Source organism: Perognathus longimembris, chromosome 1 (genome assembly GCF_023159225.1).
Source record: "Perognathus longimembris pacificus isolate PPM17 chromosome 1, ASM2315922v1, whole genome shotgun sequence".
NCBI classification, from domain to species: Eukaryota; Metazoa; Chordata; class Mammalia; order Rodentia; family Heteromyidae; genus Perognathus; species Perognathus longimembris.
This window is the reverse complement of record NC_063161.1, coordinates 68,017,155-68,044,467: the sequence shown is the minus strand read 5'-3', so window position 1 is coordinate 68,044,467 and position 27,313 is coordinate 68,017,155. Positions and strand designations below refer to the sequence as shown.

At 44.2% G+C, this 27,313-nt stretch overlaps 2 protein-coding genes across 7 annotated transcripts in view; one reads left to right on the top strand and one right to left on the bottom strand.

The window, feature by feature from the left end:
* The window catches only part of Tm7sf3 (transmembrane 7 superfamily member 3), a 36,725-nt gene extending 35,511 nt beyond the window's left edge, over window positions 1–1,214 (bottom strand). For all 4 annotated transcript variants that reach the window (XM_048367269.1, XM_048367287.1, XM_048367278.1 and 1 more), the window contains exon 1: window positions 1,105–1,214. In XM_048367269.1, coding sequence (XP_048223226.1) covers window positions 1,105–1,195 — 91 coding nt within the window. In that variant the 5' untranslated portion in view covers window positions 1,196–1,214. The remainder of the gene's footprint in view (window positions 1–1,104) is intronic.
* Window positions 1,215–1,804: 590 nt separating this feature from the next.
* On the top strand, window positions 1,805–11,132 carry LOC125366553 (mediator of RNA polymerase II transcription subunit 21-like). Of its 3 annotated transcripts, none has more exons than XM_048367348.1 (4): window positions 1,805–1,880; window positions 7,153–7,264; window positions 8,840–8,940; window positions 10,664–11,132. In XM_048367348.1, exons 1-4 carry the CDS (start codon window positions 1,839–1,841, stop codon window positions 10,883–10,885), a joined length of 477 nt encoding a protein of 158 aa, XP_048223305.1. In that variant the 5' UTR covers window positions 1,805–1,838; the 3' UTR covers window positions 10,886–11,132. The 3 variants fall into 3 exon arrangements, with proteins under 3 accessions (XP_048223305.1, XP_048223313.1, XP_048223298.1); XM_048367356.1 differs by lacking the exon at window positions 1,805–1,880 and adding an exon at window positions 2,136–2,175; XM_048367341.1 differs by lacking the exon at window positions 1,805–1,880 and adding an exon at window positions 4,918–5,288.
* The last annotated feature ends 16,181 nt before the right edge of the window (window positions 11,133–27,313 follow it).

The following is a 27,313-nucleotide window of genomic DNA, read 5'->3' as shown; positions in this document are numbered from 1 at the left end:
GACTTGCAACAAAAGGCATGGCCCTAGTGGTATATACCACCAGCCTTAAGCAAAAAGCCAAGCAAGAGCCCAAGGCCCAGAGTCCTGCACGATACGCATGGGCACACACACACACACAAAAAATCTTCTAACTTTTCCTCTTTATTGTTACTAAAATCTACCTCAGATTTCCTATTTTTTTGGTCAGTTGTAGAGCTTGAACTCTGGGACTGGGTATGTCACTGAGCTTTTGTCCTCAAGGCTAGCGCTTTACCACTTGAGCCATAGAGCCACTTCCTTCAGATTTCTTATTTTAACACAACCAAGGTCTAAAAGAGAAACTTAGACTTCATAATTCTGTTTTCTTTCTCAGTGCCTGGCTTAATGCACATCACATATGGTTTCAGACCTGCAACTCGGCTATGAACACAAAACTGAAGAATGCACTTACTTTCACTGAGAAGCATATGATTGCCAGACAAGCACAATTGCTGCAGTTAAAAAAAAAAAAAAATCCGTACTAACAAACCACCAGCTCTTGCTAAAACTCTCACCAAGCTCATGATATGAGTGAGATTTGGACATTCCAACTTGTAAAAGCATCTAGGTTTGGGAATTTTCTGGGCCTTTGGCCATAAAGTCTTCATTTCTCCCCAAGCAGAGGCAAAGGGGCCCCATTTCAATGTGTTCAATGAAGCCACAACCAAGCTGTGCACAGGTGGGCTTAGGCCTGTAACCCTGACTACTCAGGAGTCTGAGATCTGAGGATCGAGGTTCAAAACCAGTCTAGGCAGGAAAATTAACCACCCAAACGCCAGTAGTGGAGCTGTGGCTTAAGTGAGATAGCACCATCTTTGGGCAAAAGAACCCTCAAGATCAGTGCCTAGGCCCTGAGGTAAATCCCAGTACTGGCCAAGAGGGGATGGGGGAGGGAGGGAGAACTGAAAAAAATTTAAAAGGTCATTTATTCCCTTTTCCTCAAGGGGTCGACAAGGCGTTTCCGCGGCTGGAAGGACCCCAGTCCATTCGTGGTCGCCGACTCCAGCTCAATGCCGCCTTTTGGGGCCACCGGGCGGCCCTGGCCTGTTCGACCAGCTAACCCCACCAGGGGGTGGGGGGGCTTACCGGTGCTGGCGTTCCCGAAGACCTCGGCTACGGAGGTCGTCCCGCGTTGCGCCACCAGCACGGCTAGGATCAGCAGCCACAGGACCTGCATGGCCACACAGGCTCACGCCGACGCCCTCCGAGCCCGCGCCAGCCCCCGCGGGCCCCGCGGCGGCCCGGAGAGACGCCCCGGGTCAGCGCAGCACGTCGCCCCGGTCCGTGCGCGGCGGGCGGGGCAGCGCAGCGGGTCACCGCGGGTCTGTGCGCGGCGAGCGGAGCTCCGCGTGTTAGTTCCCTGCGGGGTGGGAGCAGCGTGAGGTTAGAACTCGGACCGGCGCTTTCCCTGAACTTTTTCGCTCCAGGCTGGCGCTCTATCACTTGAGTCACACCGGCCACTTCGACTTTTGAGTAGGTAACTGGAAGTAGAAGTTTTTGGAGGCCGTTTCTACCCGGGCTGCCTTTGAGCCGCGATCCTCAACCTCCTGGGACGACAGTCGTGAACTGGTCCTGACGTGTGGGCGAGGCGTCTGCGGCCCGGCAGGGGCCCGCCACCAAGCACCAAAGCTCGGAACCCAAGGACTAGACTCGCGGCGCTGCGCCTTCCTAGTTCCGGCATGCCCGGAGTGGCCCCGCCCGCCGGGAGCCTCTGCCTAACCCGCCGGGTCCAAGAACGCCCCTTGGTGATTGGCTGAGACCGGTCCTATAGACACCCAATCACGCTTGAGCGGCGGCTCCGGGCTGCTGGTGGGAACAACATGGCGGACCGCCTCACGCAGCTCCAAGACGCGGTGAATTCGGTGAGGACGGCTGGCGCGACGCCTTTCTCTATTCTGGCTTTCACGTGAGCCTGGAAGACAAACCCAGAAACCGAGGCGGGTTGTGGGGCGAGCGGAGGAAGTCCGCGGCCCGGGCCGGCTGGTCGTGGCTGCTCGCGGGCCGGGCGTTGTCTGCTCCCGCTGCTTTTCCCAAGTGGCTCCCATTGGCCTGGTCAGGTCTGTGGTTCGGGATCAAAAGGGTGGGCGTGGCCGCCGTGGGCTTAGGTCTCAGCCGGGCCGAGCGTTCCGGTCCCTCTTCTGCCTGATCATCTGAATGGTGAATATTCTGATCCGAGTATTTCTATTTATTATGTCTTTAGGGGATTTTTTGTTGTTGTTGGGTTTGTTTTGTTTAGTGCCAGGAATGAGCCTTGTACTCCAGGTCTTCAGCCCCCCACTTGGCTTTTGCCCAACCTGGCACTCTACCACTTGGGCCACACCTCCACTGCCAGCTTTTTGCTGGTTATTTTCAGCTAAGAATCTCATGGACTTTCCTGGTTTAGCATTGTGATCCTCAGATCTCAGCCTCCTGAGTAACTGGGATTACAGACGTGAGTCCCTGGCGCCCGGCTCCCATTTTACTTAAATCTGAATTTCTACAAAAATGTTAGCAGCTCTCCTCACTTGTCCTTTTTTGCTCCCCCCCCCCTCTTACTTAATATGTCTAATATTGGCCAAACGTGTGCTGGGTGCCGGTTGCTCATCCCTATAGCTACTCAGGAGGCTGAAATCTGAGTGTGTAGGTTCAAAGCTAGACCAGGCTGGAAAGTCGGTGAGACTCTTGTCTCCCATTAACCGCCAAAAAACCAAAAGTGGCACTGTGGCTCACGTGGTAGAGCACTAGCCTTGAGCAAAAGAGCTCAGGGAGAACACCCAGGCCTAGAGTTCAAGCCCCACAACCCACCAAAAAAAAAAGAATTGAACAGATTTCCATTAGTTAAATCTTTCAGTGTCACTTCTTTGTAAGTTAACATCCTCTGAAATACACTTGTGGCTGGTATCTGTCATCTTAGCTACTCAGGAAGCTGAGATCTGAGGATCATGGTTCCAAGCTAACCAAGACAAACAAGTGTAAAAGGCAATTACCTCCAATTAACCACCCCCCCTAAAAATCATTCCATCCTTGAGAGAAAAAAACTAGGGACAGTTGCACCCAGGGTCTGTGTTCAAGCTTCAGTAGTAGCACCCAAACACCCCCAACCATACCAAAAAGAATTAAGCAGATTTCTATTGATTGCAGTGTAATGTCCCAAGAAAAGTGTGGAAAATTATGCTGAGTATACTTGAAGAGTGCCAGTGTATAGAGCCCAACACTGATGGCTTGCACTGATCATCTTTAACTACTCAGGAGATTGAGATCTGAAGATTACATTTCTAAACCAGCACAGGGAGAAAAGTCCATGAGACTCTTACCTCCAGTTAACCACCAAAAAGTCAGAAGTGGAGGTGTGGCAAGTGATAGAGTGCTACATTTGAGCAAAAAAGCCAAATGAGAGCTATAGGACCTTGAGTTCAAGCCCCAGTATGAGCACAAACGAAAAACAAAGAGAGCAAAAGTTCACTGCCAAAATATGTATTTTTAAAAAACGCATATTCAGTGTAGAAGCTACCTATTTTATCCTGTAAAATCTTTCAAGACTTATTTCTTAATAAACATTTATTGAAAAGTCAGTCCCATGGCAAATATTGTGTGTAAACATGATAAAGATACAATGAACATGACATAGCTTCTGCATCATAGTTATTTCCAAGAGACAACAAATGGTAATAGTTGTACAAATATTTTTATTAGTGTAAGTGCTAAGATCGTCTCATTTTAGGTTTTGTTTTTTTTTGCTATGAGCTAATTGTACTAATCTGCTTTATCACTTGGCAGCCAAAACTAGTGGATTTATCCTAACTTGCTCATTACATCTGATATTCTCATGGTTAGAGAGGATCTGTGAACTCACAGGGTTTGTCCTCACAGTGCTTGTGTGAGTTTACCAAATCCAGCTCAGTTTGCAGTGCAGTTTTACTGTCCTCCAAGTTACAAGATATGTATGACTATGGGAAATTTTTCCTAAAATAACATTTACCCCCACTCTCCTTAGAATTTGATTTGATACTCAAAGGAGTATCTCCTCGAGAGGTGTTGCCTGGCAACCCAGGCAGTTAATCCTAGGGAGACGTGACCTTGGTGACTTATTCATCACCTTTTTGGTGTTTCAGGCTCTCAGCATTATTTTATTTACATTTCCCCCAACCCCCATGGGCTGGAGCTAGAACTTGGCATGGATGTTATCCCTTAGCTTTCTTGCTCAAGACTGGCACTCTACCACTTCTCTCCCCATAGCTCCACTTGCAGCATTTTGTTGGTTAAGAATCTGATGCACTGGGCTGGGAATATGGCCTAGTGGCAAGAGTACTTGTCTCGTATACATGACTCCCTGAGTTCGATTCCTCAGCACCACATATATAGAAAAGGCCAGAAGAGGCACTGTGGCTCAAGTGGCAGAGTGCTAGCCTTGAGCAAAAAGAAGCCAGAGACAGTGCTTAGGCCTTGAGTCCAAGCACCAGGACTGGCAAAAAAAGAAAAAAAAAAAATCTGATGTACTTTCTTACCTGATCTGCTTCAAACTACAATCCATAAATCTCAGCCTCTTAAATGGCTAATGTTACAGATATGAGCCCTCAGAGGCCATCTCTAGTGTGTGTGTGTGTATGTGTGTGTCCGTGTGTGTGTGTGCACACGTACACTGGTTCTGGGGCTTGGACTCAGGGCCTGAACACTGTCCATGAGCATTTTTCTCAAGGCTAGTGCTCTACCACTTGAACCACTGCTCCAATTCCTGATGTTTGCTGTTAATTGGAAATAAGATTTTGTGGACTTTTGTGCCCAAACTAGCTTTGCACCAAAGTCCTCAGATCTCAGCCTCTCATAGCTGGGATTACAGGCACAAGCCACTGGTCCCTGTCTAACTTCAGTGTCTTACATTCCACTCATTTCAAATCCTGATAATACTACAAATTTTCCCTTCTTGCCTTTTATTGTTATTTTTGCTGCCTAAGTCCAATCGTTACACATTGGTTTCATTCTTTTTCATTGTCAAATTTACAATATTATTTTTCCCTGCTTAAATCTGAGCTTACTCCAAATTTCTCTATAGGCACCTTACATTGGGCATCAAATTTGATGGCTTTCAAGGAAAATCTGCTAGGCTGTGTGAAAGCTTTCAATAAATTAAGTCAAATGGATTTCATTTCCTCCTCCTCCTTCTTACTTCACGCTATGGGTGCACTCGTGTCTAAATGGCCTTACTAAGCTTTTGCTACTTGAGATGTAATAAGCATTCAGAAGCTGTACAGATCCCCATGAAGAGCACAGCAGTCTGCATGCACTTGAAGAGTGTGACTGTGCTGTGAAGACTTGTTTTTTGTTTTTTTTTTCCAGTCCTGGGGCTTGGACTCAGGGCTTGGGTACTGCCCCTGGCTTCTTTTTGCTCAGGCTAGCACTCTGCCACTTGAGCCACAGTGCCACTTCTGCCTTTTTCTGTACATGTGGTGCTGAGGAATCAAATGCAGGGCTTCATGCATGCAAGACAAGCACTCTACCACTAAGCCACATTCCCAGCCCATGTGGAGACTCTTATCTCCAATTAACCACTAAAAAGAAAAAGCCAGAGTGGTGCTGTGGCTCAAGTGGTAGAGCACTAGCCTTGAGCAAAATGTTCAGGGATGGCATCTAAGCCCCGACTTCAAGCCCCAGGACTGGCACATAAATAAAACAAAACCTGCTTAAAGAATACATTTAGAATAAACTACACAATTTGTGGGAAGGGATGAGAGGGGAAATAAATAGAAGAAAGCAAGAGAAGGGGTGACACTTTGCAGAAAGAAATGTACTCATTACCTCATATAACTAACTCCTCTGTACATCACTTTTATAATAATTTTTTAAAAACTTTATAGCAAAATACATTTTGAGCAATAGATTATAACTTGAGCTTGGAGAAAACCATTTCTGATTTCTTATTTGGTTTTGTTTTTTGACAGTCCTGGAGCTTGAACTCAGGGCCTGAGCACTGTTTCTGGCTTCTTTTTGCTCAAGGCTAGTACTGTACCATTTAAGCCACTTCTGGCTTTTTCTATATATGTGGTGCTGAGGAATCAAACCCAGGGCTTCATGTATATGAGGCGAGCACTTTACCACTAGGCCATATTCCCAGCCCCCATTTCTGATTTCTTAAGGTGACATTTAAGCAGTCATTTTGTTACATTGTCCAACAATACCACTACAAGTAAATATTTACGTGTTGCTTAAAATAAATATTGATATCTTTATTTATTTTTTGGTGCCTGTAGGGCTTGAACTCAGGGTCTGGATGCTGTCCCTGAGCCCCCTTGTACTCAAGGATGGCACTCTTCCACTTGAGCCAAAGTGCCACTTTGGTTTTTGAGTGGTTAGTTGGAGATTAAGAGTCTCAGGGAAACATTTCTACCCAGGCCTGCTTTGAACTGCAATCCTTCTCAGTAGCTACAATTACAGGTGTGAGCCACCAGCACCCAGCACACCTTTATCTTTGTACTTACTTTGTATGACCTTTCTTTTTTTTTCATACCCTAATTAAAACATTTAACCCAGGCTGAGTAATCAGTGTGTGGTTATAATATGCCTGGGGTAATTGTTGGGGGGCTGGGAATATGGTTTAGTGGTAGAGTGCTTGCCTAGCATGCATGAAGCCCTGGATTCAATTCCTCAGTACTACACACACAGAGAATGCCAGAAATGGTGCTGTGGCTCAAGTGGTAGAGTGCTAGTTCTTGAGCAAAAGAAGCTCAGGGAGAGTGCCCAGGCCTTGCGTTCAAGCCCCAGGATAGGCAAAAAAATAATAAAAAAAATTGTTGTGGACTGGGAATATGGCCTAGTGGCAAGAGTGCTTGCCTCGTATACATGAAGCCCTGGGTTTGATTCCCCAGCACCATGTATATAGGAAATGGCCAGAAGTGGTGCTGTGGCTCAAGTGGCAGAGTACTAGCCTTGAGCCAAAAGAAGCCAGCGACAGTGCTCAGACCATGAGTCCAAGGCCCAGGAATGGCAAAAAAATAAATAAAAATAAAATAAATTGTTGTGAATACTAATGGCTTCTTTTACACAGAATTATTCCTTTATATGAAAGGCTTTCAAATCACTATTTTGAAAATTACCATAACTGAACAAACCCTTAAAATTGATACATCTTTTCTAACCTTGACCTGTTTTCTTTGGTCCAAGCTTGCAGATCAGTTTTGTAATGCCATTGGAGTATTGCAACAGTGTGGTCCAGCTTCATGTAATAACATTCAATCAGCAATTAACAAGGACCAGCCAGCCAACCCCACAGAAGGTAAATCATTTTCTTAGTGCCTGCTTGTTTGATGTGTTTTCTTAAGTAAGTCAACTTATAGATTTTGTTTTAATGTTATTGACTGGCAGTTTTACTCTTAAGTTTCATCATAAAAGAAATTAATTCAGCCGGTGCTGGTGGCTCACCCCTGTAATCCTTGCTACTCAGAGGCTGAGATCTGAGGATCATGGTTCAAAGCCAGACTGAGCAAGGAAGTCCATGGGACTCTTAACACCAGTAAACGATCAAAAGACCAGAAGTGGCACTGTGACTCAAGTGGTAGAGCAAAAGAATCTCAGGGATAGTGCCCAGAACTGGCACAAAAGGAAAAGGAAGAAATGAATTTTTTAGTATGCCAGTGCGTACACAGACTGGAATTCGGAACCTCATATACTTAGCTTATTTACTTAAGCAAAACTAGCAGTCTACCACTTGAGCCACAACTCCACTTCTGCCTTTTACTGGTTAGAGATAAGAGTCTCAGGGACTTTCTTGCCCAGTCTGGCTTTGAGCCATGATCCTCAGATTTCAGCCTCCTTAGTAGCTAGCATGACAGTTGTGAGCCACCAGTATCCAGCTACAAAGTAAATTTATACCTCTCACATTTCTGCTTATGAAATAAGAGATTGTTTCTCCTTTAAAAAAGAGTTTGTATGAATTTAGCAGAAATTTACTTATAGGACCTAAAGGAATGGATTCCATTTGCAAATTAACTGAAACCAATAGTGAGTGAAATGTATGATAGAATTTATGTGCTGACATTTTGCTTTAAGTTTTTTTTATGTTAATTAGAGTCATAGTATAAACCCAGTGTTGGTGGATAGTCCTGTAATCTTAGCTATCAGAAGGCTGAGTTCTTGGAAGATCAATCAACTGACTTCCCCAAGCAGGAAAGTCAGTGAGACTCTTATTTCCAATTAACCAGCAAAAAGCCAGAAGTAGTGGTAGAGTGCCAGTCTTGAGTGAAAAAGCCAAGTGAGAGCAAGAGGCCCTGAGTTTAAGATGCATTAAAGAAAAAGGCCAAGTACCGGTGACCCATGCCTGTAATCCTAGCTACTCAGGAGGCTGAGATCTGAGAATCACAGTTCAAAGCCAGCCCAGGCAGGAAAGTCCCCATGAGACTCCTATCTCCAGTTAACCACTCAAAAACTGGAAGTGTTGCTGTGGCCCAAAGTGGTAACACTAGTCTTGAGCAAAAAAGCTCAGGGATAGTAGCACCCAGGCCCTGAGTTCCAGCTCTATGACTGACAAAATAAATAAATAATCATAGTACATAAATGTAAATGACCTTTTTATCTTGTTAAAATTAAGTATTTCGGGCTGGGAATCTGGCTTAGTGGTAGAGTGCTTGCCTTGAATGCATGAAGCCCTGGGTTATATTCCTTAGTACCACATACACAGAAACAGCTGGAAGTGGCGCTGTGGCTCAAGTGGTAGAGTGCTAGCCTTGAGCAAAAGCAGCCCAGGGACAGTGCCTAGGCCCTGAGTTTAAGCCCCAGGACTGAAACCAAAAATTGAGTATTTCTGAAAAATTGAGGTTCTCTGATGTCCTATCTTAGTAATGTTTTCTCTTAGAATATGCTCAGCTTTTTGCTGCACTGATTGCCCGGACAGCAAAAGACATTGATGTTTTGATAGATTCCTTACCCAGCGAAGAATCCACAGCCGCATTACAGGTAAAGATCTCTTTTCCATTTTTTTCTTCCTTTTCTTTGTGCCAATATAAGGGCTTGAACTCAAAGCACAAGGCCTTGAGCTCTCATTTGGCTCTTTACTAATTCTCTATCACTTGAGATATACTGGCACTTCTGGCTTTTTTCAGTGGTTATGAGATAAGTGTCTTAAACCTGCCTATATTAGCTTTGAACAATAATCCTCACATCTCAGCCTCCTTTGATGATGTAATCAAGAGCATTGAATGGAAGGTTTGGCATCTTTATTACTCCATTAATTTTTTTAATTTCAAAATAGGGGTTTGGTCATTGTGAGCTAGTGTAGGACGTACTAAATAGATGTTTAGTTTCAAATTTTTGTTGTTGTTGTTGTTGTTGGTTGTGGGGCTTGAACTCTGGGCCTGGCACTGTCCCCGAGCTCCTCAGCTCAAGGCTCTATTACTTGAGCCATAGCACCACTTCTGGTTTTCTGGTGGTTAATTGAGGATAAGAGTTTTATGGACTTTTCCTGCCCAGGCTGGGTTAGAACCTTGATCTTCAGATCTCAGCCTCCTGAGTAGCTAGGATTACAAGTATGAGCCACTGACACCTGACGTCCAGTTTGAGTTCTATCTTTCTTTTTTCTTTTTTTTCTTTTTTTGCCAGTCCTGGGCCTTGGACTCAGGGCCTGAGCACTGTCCCTGGCTTCTTTTTGCTCAAGGCTAACACTCTGCCACTTGAGTCACAGCGCCACTTCTGGCCATTTTCTGTTATGTGGTGCTGGGGAATCGAACCCAGGGCTTCAAGTATACGAGGCAAGCGCTCTTGCCACTAGGCCATATCCCCAGCCTGACGTCCAGTTTGTAAAGAAGCTTCCTGTGTTTCTCAGCTTGTTATTTTGCTACCCAAGCATGAGAAGAGTGTGTGATATAGAGCTTTAAGAAAAACAAAAGTAACTGGGCATTGATGGCTCATGCCTGTAAACCTAACTACCCAGGAGGCTGAGATCTGAGAGTCACAGTTAAAAAAGTAAGTTCCAGGCACCAAGAGCTCATGGCTATCATCCTACCTACTCTGTAGGCTGAGATTTCAGGATCATGGATTGAAGCTAGCCCAGCCAGGAAACTGAGAACGATCTCTAATTAGCAAATAGCTAGAAGTAGAGGTATGGCTTAAGTAGTAGAGCACCAACCTTGAGTCAAGATAAAGCAAGAGTACCCAGTCCCTGAGCAAGCCCCAGTACCAAAATACACAGAGACACACACAGACACACAGACACACAGACACACATACACACACACGTCCAAAACCAGTGTGGTAGCAAACCACTTAGAGATACTTAGATATTTCCGAGAATCTATTCCTATTATAATTTGTATAGGAAACATTCTTAAATTCTCTAATACTTTTTAAAATTTCTAGTATTGGAAAATATAACATGATAGTTACAGTATCATCCACATTTAAAAAGAAATATTTCAAATGGATGCTAGTAGCTCACATGTATAATCCTAGCTACATAGCAGGCTGAGATCTGACAGTTGAGGTTCAAATCCAGCTTGGGCAGAAAAGTCTGATATTCTTATCTCCAATTAACCAAGAAGCCAGAAGGTAGAGATGTTGAACAAAGACGCCAAGTAAGAGCAGATGACCCTGAGTTCAAGCCCCATTAGGGGCGCCAAGAAAGAATAAAGAAAAAGAAATACATCTATGTTAATGTCTCTCCTTCTTATCTGCGTCTTCCAAGGCTGCTAGCTTGTATAAGCTGGAGGAAGAGAACCACGAAGCTGCTACCTGTCTGGAAGATGTTGTTTATAGAGGAGACTTGCTTCTGGAAAAGATCCAGAGTGCACTGGCTGACATTGCTCAGTCCCAGCTGAAGACAAGAAGTGGGGCCCACACCCAGCCTTTCCCAACTACTAGCACTGTCACACCCTGGCATGAGAAAAGGACCGGTCCATGCCGTTAGAATTCCACAGCAGATATACCAACATGGCAACATCAACCTCTCACACATGCTGCCTTTCAGCTGTTTTTAATTCTCTCTTCATTATTGATACATAAGTTTATAACATCCTGATGGAATCTGCTTTAAGTGATCTTTGTCATCATTTTGGTTTTTTCCCCTCTGGATGAAGATATAAGACAGGTATACAATTGTGTTCATAATAGAGTTAAGCATATAATAAAGTTGTGCTGTGGTTTTTTTCATTTTATGGGGGTTTTTGTTCTTTGACCATGCTGGGATAGAAACCAGGCCTGTGCATGCTTCAGCTTGTGCAGTACTTCACGGCTGGGCTCCATTTCCCACTTCTAAATTGTGAAGTTTTTTTTTTTTTTTTTTTTTTTTGGTGCCAGTCCTGGAGCTTAAACTAAGGGCCTGGGTAGGCACTGTCTCTGAGCCTTTTGCTCCATTTGATCCACAGCTCCACTTCTTTTTAGTGTTTGTTAGAATATATTAGACATTGCCAGAAACCATGCAGACTTCCAGGTACAGAAGAACAAAGGAAAGGTTTATTGCCAGCAAAGGGGTCTGGCAAGACTCCTTCTCACCAGGGAGAAGTGAGAAGTGTGGTGTATTGTCTGGGGTGACTTATATAACCTAGGAAGTTTTGGAGGTGGGGACCTTTGTGTGGATGTGCAGACCAGGGGCTTCACCATGTTGGGCTATGATTGATAGCTGCTGTCAAGGGGGTCCTGCAGCTTTTGTGACCTTGGAGGTTACTTGTAAGGGGATCTTGTTGCCTCACATGGTCATAATTGCCCTAGAGGAGTGCCATCTCAAGGAAGAGGGGGTGGAGGCTAGTTATTTACTGCCTTTACTAGATGGACCTAGTGTTGCCTAGGGAAGGAGCATGTTAAGCTATGGGAGAGGAGGCTATCAGGCTTACAGTGTTTAATTGGAGATAAGAGTCTCACATATTTTCCTGCCCAGGCTACCTTGAACTGCAATCCTCAAGGCAGAGCGATTTTGGATATTTTAGTTGAGACTGCTGTCATTCTGCCTCTTCACGAGTAATATTGTACAGATTTGGATGCTTGAACTAAAGTTTACTGCTTTGAAAAAACTGAAAAGGGAAGGTTGGCACAGGGTGTCATACCTGTAAGCTACTCCGGAAGTGAAAATTAGGAAGATTGCTGTTTGAGGCTAGGTCAGGCACAACAAAACCCCAAAAGTTGAGACCCAACCATTAAGCCAAAAACGGTAGTGTATGTAATGCCAGGTATGTGGACTTAAGTGCTGGAGGTAAAGTTCAAATCATAGAACATCTGCCTTCCAAAAATACAAGACCCTGAGTTCAAGTTCCAGATATACTCAGAAAAAGAAAAAGGGTCAAGCATGCTGGTATATACTTTTAATCCCAGCTTCTTAAGAGGCTTCTTGAAGATAATGAGGTCAAGGCTAGCCTGGATAAAGTTAGTAAGACCTTATCAAATACAAAAAAAGAGAAACAGGGAATGTGGCTTAGTGGTAGAGTGCTTGCCTAGCATGCATGAAGCCCTGGGTTGGATTCCTCAGCACCACATAAACAGAAAAAGCTGGAAGTGGCGCTGTGGCTCAAGTGATAGAGTGCTATCCTTGAACAAAAAGAAGCCAGGGACAGTGCTCAGGCCCTGAGCTCAAGCCCCAGAACTATTATATCCCAAGTTCAAATGAGACTCCAAGACCCTCAGTTAATTAGGAGCTAGGTATTTAATTCGGCTGGTCTGCCTCTCACCATCATGTTAGTGAAAAATGGCCCCTTGCTTAGGGTGGGGTAGGTTTTTGTGAGTGGGAGGCCATTGTGCTGACTCAGTGACCTGTGAGTTCATTTGTTTTTTACATAAACATCAGTCATTGTGGCTCACAATAGGCTGCCCATGGTGGCACCATACCATGATTATTCCTTTCCCGTGGGCAGTGGCATCACTGGTACATGTTGTTGGGGTAAGCAAGCAGTGTACAGGAGCAGAACTTAGCCTTGAGTTGCAGACACAAAACATAGGCCACCCAGGTCAGCATGACCATTACTCACTTTATAAAAAGCCAAAACTTGCTTAAATGCAAGATACAGCCTTGGATAGGGACAGTGTTTTCTTAGAGATGACCCTCATTAACTTTTTCTTTAAAACATAACTTTGTTAGCAGGGCTTACTCAGTACAGCCAGTGATAAACTTCAGGATTGTCAGTGACCCTTTGCTAAGCTATCAGCTCGGTGAACTTGGGTGAGGGAGAGATGCTGCTTTGCTTTTAGCAAGGATGGGAAATTTTGCCTTAATATTCGGCCCTATTTCTGATGTCCTATTTCTGATTTTTCATTAGTCAATTTTATAATTAAAGCAAGCAAGCTGGGTACAGAAGCTGCTCAAATGGTGGTTAGCACTTTAGAACAGAGTGTTCTACTTGTGACTGGGTTCCACATTGGCTCCTTCTCCCCCCCCCCCACCCACCCAAAAAAAGCTAAAGGCATAGTTCAGCTTGTCTCTGGGTTCAATTCCCCCGTTCCTAAGAAGAAAAATGGGTTATTTGGAGAGATGAAAATCACAGACAAACCTTTTCTCTTCCATACCTTATATGCAGTCTAGTCATTTATTTGTGTCTTTGTGTTGGTAATAAGGCTTAAATGTAGGACCTAAGAACTGTCCCTTAGCTTTTTCACTAAAGGTTGGCACTCTGCCTTTTGAATCACACCTCCATCTGCAGCTTTTTGCTAGTTAATTAGACCTAATAGACTTTCTAGGCTGCCTTGGAAGCACAATCCTCAGATCCCAGCCTTCTGAGTAGCTAGAATTAAAGATATAAGCCACCAGCTCCTGGCTATCTCCACAGGATTTCCATGCTATTGCAACAAATTTTATCCTGAATTATTATTTTTTCTTGTAGTGTCTGTCCTAGGGCTTGAACTCAAGGTCTAGGTGCTGTCCCTTGCTTTTTTTGCTGAAGACTGGCACTCTTACCAGGTGCTAGTGGCTCACGCCTATAATCCTAGCTACTCAGGCTGAGATCTAAGGATCATAGTTCAAAGCCCGCCCAGGCAAGAAAGTCTGTGAGATTTTTCTCCAGTTAACTACCAGAAAACTGGAACTGGAGCTATGGCTGAAAGTGGTAAAGCATTAGCCTTTTGCAAAAGGAGTTCAGAGACAGCACTCAGGCACTGAATTCAAGCCCCACAACCAACCAATCTTCCCCCCCCCCCCAAGAAAAAAACCCACAACAAACCAAAAACTAGTACTCTTGTGGCTGGGAATATGGCTTAGCCGTAGAGTGCCCGCTTTGCATGCATGAAGCCCTGGGTTTGATTCCTCAGCACCGCATAAACAGAAAAGGCCAGAAATGGAGCTATGGCTCAAATGGTAAGAGTGCTAGCCTTAAGCAAAAAGGAAGCCAGGGACAGTGGTCAGGCCCCAGGATTGGCAAAAAAAAAAAAAAAAAAAAAAGAAAAGAAAAAAACCCCACAAAACCTGGTACTCTTAACAATTGAGTCACACCTGTACCTCTTTTGCTTAGCTTATTGGACATAAGAAAGAATCTCTCAGATGTTCCTACCCAGGCTAGCTTCTTAAATGGCTGTAAGCCTGACAGCAGCCTTTCCTATATCTTTGGCATGCTCCCTTCCTAAGCTACACTAGGCCCATCTAGTAAGAGCAGTAAATAATTAGCCTCCACTCCCTCCTTGAGATGGCACTCCTTTAGGGCAATTATGACCATATAAGGTAACAAGATCCCCTTAGAGTGACCTTCAGGCCTGGGCAACTGCAGGACCCCTTATCTACCATTTGGGTAGCAGCAATAAATCCTAGGCTGACAAGATGAAGTCCTGGTCTGCACATCCACACTGAGGTCCCCCCCTTCAAGACCTCCTAGGTTATATATTTCACCCCAGACTATAGACCACACTACTTCTCACTTCTAGCACCTGGAAATCCCCTTTAACAAGAGTTGTTTCCCGAGTTCTCGGAGGTAATGTCTTTAACAAGATACAGCTGCTCTCAATCAGCCCCTGGACACTCCCTTTAACAGCATGAGAGTTGTTTCTTCAGTCACCAGAGTTAATCCCTTTACCAAGCCACAGCTGTTCTCAATCAGCTGGACACTCCCTTTAACAGCATAAGAGTTTTTTCCCGAGATTCCAGAACCAATCCCTTTAATAAGCTACAGCTGTTCTCAATCAGCACCCAGACACTCCCTTTATCCCCATAAGAGTTTTTTTCCCCCCCAACAAGTAACTGGAGCTAAACCCTTCAACAAGCCACAGCTGTTCTCAATCAGCATCGGGAAACTCCCTTTAACAGCATAAGAGTTGTTTCTCCAGTGCTAATGCCTTTAACAACTTACAGCTGTTCTCAATCAGCACCCAGACACTCCCTTTAACAAGGTAAGAACTGTTTCTCCAGTTTTCCTAGCTAATCCATTTAACAAGCTACAGCTGTTCCCAATCAGCACCAGGATACTTCCTTTAACAGAGTAAGATTTTTTTCCCGAGATTCCGGGGCTAATCCCTTTAAAAAGATACAGCTGTTCCCAATCAGCACATACACAATTCCTTCTACATCCTAAGAGTTTTTTCCCTAGTTAACTGAGCCAATCCCTTTAACAAGCTACAGCTGTTGTAATTCAGCCCCTGTACACTCCGTTTAACAATGTAAGAGTTGTTTCCTGAGTTCCCGGAGCTAATCTGTTTAACAAGCTACAAGTGTTCTCAATCAGCACCTGGGTACTCCCTTTAACAAGGTAAGAGTTTTTTCCAGAGTTGCTGGAGCTAATCCCTTTAACAAGCTACTTGGGGCTGGGGATATGGCCTAGTGGCAAGAGAGCTTGCCTCGTATACATGAGGCCCTGGGTTCGATTCCCCAGCACCACATATACAGAAAATGGCCAGAAGTGGCGCTGTGGCTCAAGTGGCAGAGTGCTAGCCTTGAGCAAAAAGGGAGCCAGGGACAGTGCTCAGGCCCTGAGTCCAAGGCCCAGGACTGGCCAAAAAAAATAAAAAGCCCAGCCCTTTAACAAGCTACAGCTGACAATCAGCATGGGCATTCTCCTTTAACAAGGTAAGAATTGTTTCCTGAGTTTTCATAGCTAATCCATTTAAAAGGCTGCAGCTGTTCTCAATAAGCACCTGGACACTACCTTTAACAGAGTTTTTTTCCCAAGTTGCCAAAGCCAATCTATTTAACAAGCTACAGCTGTTCTAAATCAGCCTGTGGACACTCCCTTTTACAGCCTAACAGGTTTATCCCAAGTAAACAGAGCTAATCCATTTCACAAGCTACAGTTGTTCTCAATTGGCACAGGGATACTCCCTTTAACAAAGTAAGAGTTACCAAGCTTCTGGAGCTGATCCCTTTAACAAGCTACATCTGTTCTCAATCAGCACATGGAACGCCCCCCTCCTCCCCTTTTCAATGTTAGAGTTTTTTTTTTTTTTTTTTTTTTTTTTTTTTACAGAGTTCCCAGAGCTAATCCCTTTAACAAGCTACAGCTATTCTCAATCAGCACCTGGACATTCCCTTTTACAGCCTGAGAGTTGTTTTCTGAGTTCATGTAGCTAATCCCTTTAACACGCTGCAGCTGTTCTCAATCAGCAGGGGAAAACTCCCTTTAACAAAGTAAGAGTTGTTTCCCCATTTCCTGCAGATAAACCCTTTAACAGATACAGCTGTTGTTGATGAGCACCAGGGAAACTCCCCATTACAGCTATGAGCTTGTTCCCGAGCTCCCAGAACTAACCCCTTTAATGAGCTATAGCTGTTCTCAATCAGCACCAGGAACCTACTTTTAATGAAGTAAGAGTTTTTTCCCGAGTTCCCAGAGCCAATCCCTTTAACAAGCTACAACTGTTCTCAGTCAGCACAGGGAAACTCCCTTTAACAAACTAGGTGTTATATACCTAGTTCCCAGAGATAATCCTTCTAACAAGCTACAGCTAGTCTCAATCAGAACCCGGACACGCCCTTTAACAACGTAAGAGTTACATAAGTAAGAGTTTTTCCCCCCAAGTTTCCAGAGTTAATCCCTTTAACAAGCTACAGCTGATCTCAGTCAGCACCGGGATACTCCCTTTAACAAGGTAAGAATTGTTTCCAGAGTTTCCGGAGCTAAAATCTTTAGCAAGCTACAGCTGTATTCACTCAGCAGGCGAATACTCCCTTTCACAGCATAAGAGTATTTTCCAGAGTTTCTAGAGCCTATCCCTTTAACAAGCTACAACAGTTCTCAATCAGCACCTTGACATCCCTTTTACAGCCTAGGCGTTATTTTTCCCCCCTGGAGTTAACAGCTGTTGTCAATCAGCACTGGGAAGCTCCCTTTCACAGCGTAAGAGTTTTTTCTCTAGCTCTTGGGCTAATCCATGTAACAAGTTACAGCTATTCTCAATCATCACCTGTACACTCCCTTTAACAAAGTAGGAGTTGTTTCCCTAGTTCCAGAGCTAATCATTTTCACAAGCTACAGCTGCTCTCAATCAGCACCCAGACATGCCCTTTAACAACATAAGAGTTTTTTTCTCGAGTTCCTGGAGCTAATCCCTTTAAAAAGCTACAGCTGTTCTCAACCAGCACTGGGATACTCCAACAAGGTAAGAATTGTTTCCAGAATTTGGGGCGTTAAAAGCTTTAACAAGCTACAGTTAGTTGTATTCAATCAGCGGTGAACACTCCCTTTTACAGCATAAGAGTTTTCTCCTGAGTTCCTGGGCTAATCCCTGTAGCAAGCTACAGCTGTTCTCAATCAGCACCGGGATACTCCCTTTAACAAGGTAAGAATTGTTTCCCGAGTTTCCATAGCTAATCCATTTAACAAGCTACAGCTTTTGACAATCAGCAACAGGAAACTCTGTTTTACAATGTAATAGTTACTTCCCCCCGCCCCCCCCCCCCCACGAGTACAAGCTACAGCTGTTGTTAATCAGCACTGGGAAACTCCCTTTTACACCATAAGAGTTTTTCCCACCCCTAGTTCCTGGAGCTAATCCCATTAACAAGCTACAGCTGTTCGCAATCAGCATCCTGAACCAGCGTTTAACAAAGTAAGAGTTGTTGTCTGAGTTCCCAGAGCTAATTCATTTAAGAAGCTACAGCTGTTCTCAATCAGCACATGGACACTCCTTTTTTCAACGTATGAGTTTTTTCCTGAGTTTCCGGAGCTAATCTGTTTAACAAGGTATAGCTGTTCTCAATAGGCACAGGGAAACTCCCTTTAACAAGGTAAGAGTTGGTTTCTCAGCTCCCAGAGATACAGGTGTTCTCAATCAGCACAGGGAACTGCACTTTAACAAAGGAAGAGTTGTTTCCAGTGTTCCCGGAGCTAATCCCTTTAACAAGCTACAGCTGTTCTCGATCAGCCCTGGCATACACCCTTAACAAGGTAAGAATTGTTTTCCAAGTTTCTGGAGCTAATCCATTTAACAAGCTAGAGCTGTTCTCAATCAGCACCTGGACACTGCCGTTTATTAACGGTAAGAGTAAGAGCTTTTTCCCCTGAGTTCTCGGAGCTAATCCGTTTAACAAGTTACAGCTGTACTCAATCAGGGGTGAACATTGCTTTAACAAAGAGTTTTTTTTCCTGAGTTCCAAGAACAAATGCCTTTAACAAGCTACAGCTGTTCTCAATCAGCACAGGGAAACTCTCTTCAACAAGGTAAGAGTTGTTTCCACAGAACCTGTAGATAAGCCCTTCAATGAGCTACAGGTGTTCTCAATCAATATCCAGACTCGCACTTTAACAACATAAGAGATTTTTCCTGGGTTTCTAGAGGTAATCCGCTTAACAAGCTACAACTGTTCTCATTCAGCACCCAGACACCTCCTTTTAGAACTTAAGAGTTGTTTCCTGAGTTCCTGGAGCTAATCCCCATAACAGTTTACAACTGTTCTCTATCAGTATAAGGAAACTCCCTTTTATGGCATAAGAGTTTTTTCTCAAGTTCCTGTGGCTAATCCCTTTAACAAGCTACAGCTGTTCTCAATCAGCACCGGGAAACTCCCTTTAACATAGTGTTGTTCCCCCAGCTCCTGGAGCAAGTCCCTTAAACCAGCTACAGCTAGTCTCAATCAGCTTTGGGACACTTCCTTTTTCAACAACATAGGTGTTGTTTCCCGAGTTCCAGAAACTAATCCATTTAACAAGCTACAGATGTTCTCAATCAGCACCAGGAACCTCCCTTTATCAAAGTTAGAATTTTTTCCTGAGTACTCTGAGCTAATCCCTTAACCAAGCTACAGCTGTTCTCAATCAATACCCAGACACATTCTTTAATAATGTAAATGTTTTTAACGAGTTCCCAGTTCTAATCCTTCTAACAAGCTACATCTGTTGTTAATCAGCACCTGGACACTTCCTTTTAAAGCTTAATAGTTGTTTCCAGCGTTCCCAGAGCAAATCCGTTTAAGAATCTACAGTTGTTCTCAATCAGAACACGGACACTCCTTTTTTAACATGTGAGTTGTTTTCCCAGTTTCTGGAGCTAATCCATTTAACAAGTTACAGCTATTCTCAATTGGCACAGGGAACCTCCCTTTAACAAGTTAAGTGTTGTTACCCCAGCTCCTGATGCTACACCTGTTCTAAATCAGCACCGGGAACCTCCCTTTATCACAGTAAGAGTTGTTTCCTGAGTTCCCGTAGCTAATCCCTTTAATAAGCTACAGCTGACACAATTGGCACAGGGAAACTCCCTTTTACAGCATATGAGTTTTTTCCCTAGTTTCTGGGGCTAATCCCTTTATCAAGCTACAGCTGTTGTTATTCAACATCGTGAACCTCCCTTTAACAAAGTAAGAGTGGTTTCCAGAGTTCCTGCAGCTAATCCATATAAGATTCTACAGCTGTTCTCAATCAACACACGGACACTCTCTTTTTCAATGTATGAGTTGCTTCCCTAGTTTCCGGAGCTAATCCGTTTAACAAGCTACAGCTGTTCTCAGTTGGCTCAGGGACACTCCCTTTAACAAGGTGAGTTGTTTCCCCAGCCACTGGAGCTACAGCTATTCTCAATCAACACCAGAATGACTCTTTAACAAAGGAAGAGTTATTACCTGAGTGCCTGGAGGTACAGCTGTACTCAGTCAGCTTCAGGACACTCCCTTTATCAACTTATGTATTGTTTGCCCAGTTCCAGAAGCTAATCCATTTAACAAGTTACGGCTGTTCTTAATCAGCACCAGTGACATCCCTTTATCAAAGTTAGCCCCCCCCCCGCCCAGTACCTTGAGCTAATCACTTAACCAAGCTACAACAATTCTCAATCAATACCCTGACATGCTCTTTAACAACATAAGAGGTTTTTCTCGAGTTCCTAGAGCTAATGCCTTTAACAAGCTACAGCTGCTCTCAATCAGCACCGGGAACCTCCCTTTATCAAAGTAAGAGTTTTTCCCGAGTTCCCGGTGATAGTGCCTTTAACAAGCTACAGCTTTTGTCATTCAGCACCCAGACACTTTCTTTTAAAGCTTAAGAGTTGTTTCCCCAGTTTCCGGAGCTAATCCCTTTAACAAGCTACAGCCATTCCCCATGAGCACCAGGAACATGCCTGTAACAAAGTAAGAGTTATTTCCCCAGTTCCGGAGCTTATCCATTTAAGAAGTTACAGCTGTTCTCAATCAGCACACGGACCCTTGTTTTTTAAAGTATGAGTTGTTTCCCAAGTACCCGGAGCTAATCCCTTTAACAAGCTACAGCTGTTCTCAACCAGCACAGGGAAACTCCCTTTAAAAAGACAACAGTGTTTTCCCAGCTCAGGGAGTTAATCCCTTTAAAAAGCTACAGCTGTTCTCAATCGGCAAAGGGAAACTCCCTTTCACAAAGTAGGAGTTTTTCCTGAGTTTCCGGAGCTAATCCCTTTAACAAGCTATAGCTGTTGGCTATTAGCTCCTTAACAGCCTGAGAGTTTTTCCCTGAATTTCCCCAGTAAATCCCTTTATCAAGATACAGGCTAAGGTTAAGGTTAGGGTTAAGGTTAGGGCTGGGGCTAGGATTAATGTTAGGGTTAGGGTTACAGTTAGGGTTCGGGTTATGGTAGAGTAAGGGTTAGGATTAGGGTTGGTGCTAGGTTTAGGGTTAGGGTTAGGGTTGGAAATAGATTTAGGATTAGCTATAGGGCATGGACTAGGGATAGGGTTAGGGCTGGGATTATGTTTAGGGTTAGGGTTAGAGTTGAGGCTAGTGTTAGGGTTATGGTTGGGTTAGGGTTAGGTTTTAGTGGTATAGTTATAATTAGAGTTAATGTTGGGTCTAGGGTTAGGGATCTGGTTTGGGTTAGGCTCAGAATCAGGGATGGGTCTTGGTTTATGGTTAGAATTACGGTTAGGTTTGGGCCCATGTTTCTGGTTAGGGCTGTGTTTTGCACTAGGTAAAGTGTTCAGTATCTGGTTAGGGTTAAGCTCAGCATCAGGGTTGCTTCTAAGTTTGTTGTTAGAATTAAGTTTAGGTTTGGTGCTAGGGTCCTGGTTAGGTTTAGGTTTAGGACTAGGGATATTTTTAGGGTTGTGGTAATGTATAGGGTTGGCACTTGGATTAGATTTTTTGTTTTGGTTATGGTTTTATGGGTTTTGGTTAGAGTTAATTTTGAGGCTATGGTTATGTTTGGAATAACCCCTTGGTTGGTGTTAGGATTTTGGTTAGTGCTAGGTTTGTGTTAGGGTTACGTTTGAGTTTAGCACTATGGGTTGTGTTTTGGTTGTGTCTAGGGTAATGGTGAGAGTTTTCTCTAGGCAAATTTTATGGTTATTTTGGCGGCTAATTTTAGAGTTGTGGTTATTTTGGGTCATGGTTAAGGTAATGTTGGGGCTAAGGTCTGGTTTGCTGCTATTATTACAGTTACTGTTTTATTTGTGTTGGAGCTATAGTTAAGGTTAGGATTATGGTTGTGGCTAAGGTTAGGGTTAGAGTTGGGGCTAAGGTCACGTTACAGTAACGGTTTAGTTTAGGGTTAAAGTTGGGTTGCTGTTTATGGTTAGACTTAGAATTAGGGATAGTGTTACGGTTAGGTTTAGGGTTAGGAGTGGGTTTATGGTTGCGGTCAGATTTAGGGTTTCGTTTTGGTTTAGGTTTTGGCTAGAGTTAGAGTTATAATAGGGATAGGATTTTGGTTAGGGCTAGGGTTAGGTTTATGGTTATGGTTGTGACTAGGGTTATGGTTAGGTTTATGACTAGTTTTAGGATTAGGTTGGGGCTAGGGTTAGGGATGTGGTTAGGGTTAGGTTTGTTAATAGGTTTATCCTTTGGTTTAGTGCTGGGGATAGGGTTAGAGTTAGGTTTAGTGTTGTGGCTAGGGTTAGGCAAAGGTTTAGGGTCAGTTTTGTTGCAAATATTGGTTTAGAGTTGGGGGTAGCTTTGTAGTTATTGTTATCTTTAGGATTAGGTATGGGCCCATGGTTACCTTATGGTTGTCGTTGGGTCCAGGCTTAGAGTTATTGTTAGCGATGCGACTAGTGTTGTTTCCCGAGTTTTCAGAGCTATTTCCTTTAGCAAGCTACAGGTATTGGTGACCAGCTTCTTGACACTCCATTTTACAGCCTAAGAGTTCTTTTCCCCCGAGTTTCTCCTATAAATCCCTCTTAGAAGATACATGCTATGGTTAGGGTTTTCTTTGGGATGGGCCTAGGATTAATGTTAGGGTTTTGGTTTCAGATAGGGTTTGCTTATGAAACGGTAGGGTAAGGCTAGGGTTTAGGCTAGGTTTTTGGTTAGGGTTAGGGTTGGAAATTGGTTTAGGATTAGGTTTAGGTCTGAGTTCGGGGATATGGTTGGGGTTGGGATTAGGTTTAGGATTAGGGTTAGAATTGAGGCTACTGTTATGGTTAGGGTTGGACCTAGTTTTAGGGTTACAGTTAGTGTGTGAGCTAGAGTTAGGGTTAAGTGTTAGTATTAGGTTTAGGGTTATTATGGGTGCTAGGGTTAGGTTTAGGCTTAGGTTAGGGATCTGATTAGATTTAGTGTCCGCATTATGATTGAATCCAGGGTTGTGGTTAGGGTTGTCCCTAGTGCTATTTTCTGGGTTAGGCTTAGGACTAAGGATAATGTTAGATTTTGGGCTAAGCTTAGGGTAAGGGATTGGGTTGAAGCCTGATCCGGATGAGCCAAGAAAGTTCTGGGTTGTCTCTTCTCTTCTTTCTTCCTTAAACAGTCTTCTTTGTTTATTTTCCTGTCATCTAAAGCTTAGTGTGAGATTTCCTCATCTTCTCCGGTATACCCATGCCTCGGGTCCTCGAAAGCTTAGTGTGAGATTGCCTCATCTTCTCGGTGATACCCTTGCCTCAGGTTGTCTAAAGCTTAGTGTGAGATTGCCCCACCTTTTTGGGGATACCCTTGCCTCGCAATCCGATTGGCTGGGCTCAATGAATTTCACTTTGGTGAACGTCTTCCTCGTTGTCCCTGTTCCTGCGCCATTTGTTGGGATTTTTAGCCCCCCCCCACACTCCCTCAACCCGTGGGAGAGACGGGGAAGGCATGCCCCGACCCGGACTAGCCAAGAAAGGAAAGGGTCTGCAGGCTGCCTGCTCCCAGCCCTCCCTCACCAGAGGACAATCAGACGGCCTGGGAGTCAAGTCAGTGCAAGATCTCATTTATTGGGGAAGTACGTGCCACTAATATAAGGCACAGGAGCCAATCAGGTCTAAGATCGGCAGGAAGGGGAGGGATGAGCTGTCCATCAAGGGTGGAAGAGCCGGGGCGTCACAGCCCACAGAACCGCCTCCGGGTTATAACCAAAGACACTTGTAGCAGCTGCACGTTGTTGTTAGGCGCCGCCATCTTAGCCACACATGGTCCCAAGACCATGAGAAACAGGCAGGGCCAGCTAGTTGACTTCCAGGTGTGCCCCACAGTTTAGGGCTATGATTAGGGTTAGTGTTGAGGCTACTGTTAGGGTTAGGGTGCGGTTAATGTTAGGGTTATTTTTAGGGTTAGGTTAGGCCTTCAGGTGGGGTATGTTTAGGATTTGGGCATGGGTTATGGCTAGAGTTGTGGGTAGAATTAGTGGTAGGGTTAGGGTTGGGGCAAGGCTTAGACGTAGGGTTAGGATATGGTCTAGTTTTATGGGTAGGGTTTGGGCTAGAGTTAGGGTTAGGGTTGGTCTTATGGTTAGGATTATGATACAGTCTAGCATTACATTAGAGTATGGATAGCCCAAGGTTCTGATAATGGTTATGATTGGAACTCGTGTTGGAATTGGGTTTAGTCTTGGTCCTGGGCTAGATTTAGGATTGGGGTTAGGGTTTGTTATAGGTTTGATGCTAGTGTTAGAGTTAGAGTTTGATGTGGGGTTGGCAAAAGAGTTCGGTTTACTGTTAGGGTTGGGGCAAGAGTTAAGGTTAGGGTTTTTTTTTTTTTTTTGGCCAGTCGTGGGCCTTGGACTCAGGGCCTGAGCACTGTCCCTGGCTTCTTTCCGCTCAAGGCTAGCACTCTGCCATTTGAGCCACAGCGCCGCTTCTGGCCGTTTTCTGTATATGTGGTGCTGGGGAATTGAACCTAGGGCCTCGTGTATCCGAGGCAGGCACTTTTGCCACTAGGCTATATCCCCAGCCCAAGGTTAGGGTTTTATCTGGGGTTAGGGTAAGTTTTAGGGTTACACTTAGGTTTACAGCCGGGTGGAAAGTTTGGTTTAGGCTTAGGGTTAAGGATAGTGTTAGGGTTAGGGTTATTATGAGGGTTGTGGCTAGGGTTGGGTTATTGATAGTGTTGTGGCTATGTTTAAGTGTGAGATTAACTTTAAGGTTAGTGTTAGTGTTAATGTCAGGACCTGGGATAGGGCTAGAGCTATGCTAAGGTTTCTTTATAGGGTTAGGGACAGGGTTACATTTATGGTTCGGGCTAGAGTTTGCATTAAGGTCTGGGGGAGGGTTGGGAATACATTTAGGGTTTTTGTGCTGGGGCTGGAGTTAAGGTTAGGGACAGCGCTAAGGCTATAGTTAGGTCTAGGGCCTGGGATAGGATTTGGATTGGTGTGGGGTAGGTTTAGGGTTAGGTTAAGGATTGGGTTAGGTTTAGTTCATGTTAGTTAGGCTTATCACTAGGGTAGGTTAATTGTTTGGATCCTCCCTTTTTCAACATAGAACTCTTTCCTGAATTCCGTAGTGAATCCATTTAACGTGCTACAGATGCTCTCTATAGGCACAGGGAAACTACCTCTCACAGAAGAAGAGTTGTTTCCATTGTTCCCACAGCTAATCCCTTTAATAAGCTACAGCAATTTTCAGTAGGCACAGCGGTACTCTCTATAGCACGGGAAGGTTTGTTTCCCTAGCTCCCAGTGCTAATGTCTTTTAAAAGCTTCAGCTGGGGCTGGGGATATGGCCTAGTGGCAAGAGTGCCTGCCTCGGATACACGAGGCCCTGGGTTCGATTCCCCAGCACCACATATACAGAAAACGGCCAGAAGCGGCGCTGTGGCTCAAGTGGCAGAGTGCTAGCCTTGAGTGGGAAGAAGCCAGGGACAGTGCTCAGGCCCTGAGTCCAAGGCCCAGGACTGGCCAAAAAAAAAAAAAAAAAAAAGCTTCAGCTGTTCTCAATCAGCACAGGACACCTCCCATTATTAAAGGGAGATTTGTTTTGTGAATTCTCAGAAGTAATCCCTTTAAAACGATACAGCTGTTCTCAGTTCTCTTCTGGACCCTCCCTTCTACATCTTAAGAGGTGTTTTCCATGTTCCCGGATCTAATCCTTTGACAAAAGCTACAGCTCTTGTCATCAGCACCTGGTAACTCCCTTTTAATAGGTAAGAATTGTTTCCCGCGCTTCTGGAGGTAATTCCTTCAACAAACTACAGCTGTTCTCCAGCAGCAGCCAAAAAGTGCCTTTAACACGGTAAGAGATTTTTTTTGCGAGTTCCCAAAGTTAATCCCTTTAACAAGCTATAGCTGTTTGCAATTGGCACACAGACACTCCCTCTTTCAACTTATGAGTTCTTTCTCCAGTTCCAGTAGCTAATCCCTTTAACAAGCTACAGCTGTTCTCAAATGGTATAGGGAAACTCCCTTTAACAAGGTAAGAGTTGTTACCCCGGATCAGGGAGGTAATACCTTTAACAAGCAACAGCTGTTTTCAATCGGCACAGGGAAACCCTCTCACAAAGAAGGAGTTGTTTCCCGAGTTTCTTGAGCTAATCCCTTTAACAGGCTGTAGCTGTTGGCGATCAGTTCCTTGACACTGCCTTTTACAACCTAAGAGTTGTTTTTTTCCCCGAGTTTCCCCGGTAAATCACTTTAGAAGATACATGCTATGGTTAGGGTTAGGGTTAGGGCTGGGGCTAGGAGTAATGTTAGGGTTACAGATAGGGTTTGTATATGGTAGGGGTAGGCTAAGGTCTAGGGTTTGGGTATAGTTTAGGGTTAGGTTTAGGGATAGAAACTGGTTTAGGATTAAGTTTAAGGCTGGGTTTTGGTATTGGGTGGTATTGTGTTGAGGGTTAGGGTTAAGGTTGGAGTTGAGGCTGCTTTTATGGTTAGGTTTTGGCCTAGGTTTAGGGTTATTTCTAAGGTATGGGCTTGGGTTAGGCTTAAGTGTTAAGGTTAGGTTTAGAGTTAATTTGAATGAAAGGTTAAGGGGTAGGCTAGGTTAGAGATCTGATTAGGTTAATGTCCAGAATTATTGTTGGGTCAGGGTTGTGTTTAGGGTTGTGCCTAGTTTTGTGCATTGCGTTAGGTTTAGGATTAAGGATTGTTTTAGTATTTGGGCTAGGGCAAGGGTAAAGCATAGGTTAGAATCTAGGGTTCAATTTATGGGTAGATTAGTGCTTCGGTTAGGTTATTGTTCATGCTATAATTAGCGTTAGGTTTTCGGTTAATGTTAGGGTTATTTTTGTGGTTAGGTTATGTCTATGTGTGGGTTATTGTTCATTTTCGGCCAAGGGTTTTGGCTAGGGTTGGGGCTACAGTTAGTGGTAGGGTTAGGGTTGGGACTAGGCTTAGGCTGAGGGTTAGTATATGGTCTAGCGTTATGGGTATGTTTTGGGCTAGAGTTAGGGTTAGGGTTGTTTGTATGTTAGGATTGGGGTTAGGTCCATTGTACCAGGTAGCATTAGCATTAATGTATGTGTAGGCCAAGGTTCGGGTTAGGATTATGTTAGAAACTAGGGTTGGAGATGAGTTTAGCGTTGGTCCAGGGCTAGGGTTTGGATTGGGGTTAGGGTTACGAATAGGGTTAATGTTAGTCTTAGAGGTAGAGTTAGTTTTGCGGTTGGGGTAGAGTTTGGTTTAGTGTTAGGTTTGGGCTAGCGTTAGGGTTAGGGTTGTGTCTGGGGTTACGGTTATGGTTTAGGGTTAGGATTATGTTTACAGTTTGGGGTAAGGTTAGATTTAGACTTAGGGTTAAGGTTAGGGTTAGGGTAAGAGTTATTGTTAGGATTTTGGCTAGTGTTGTGTTGGGATCCATCTTTCCCTTTGATGGAAGGGGCTTGATGCACCTCCCCCATCCCTGGGG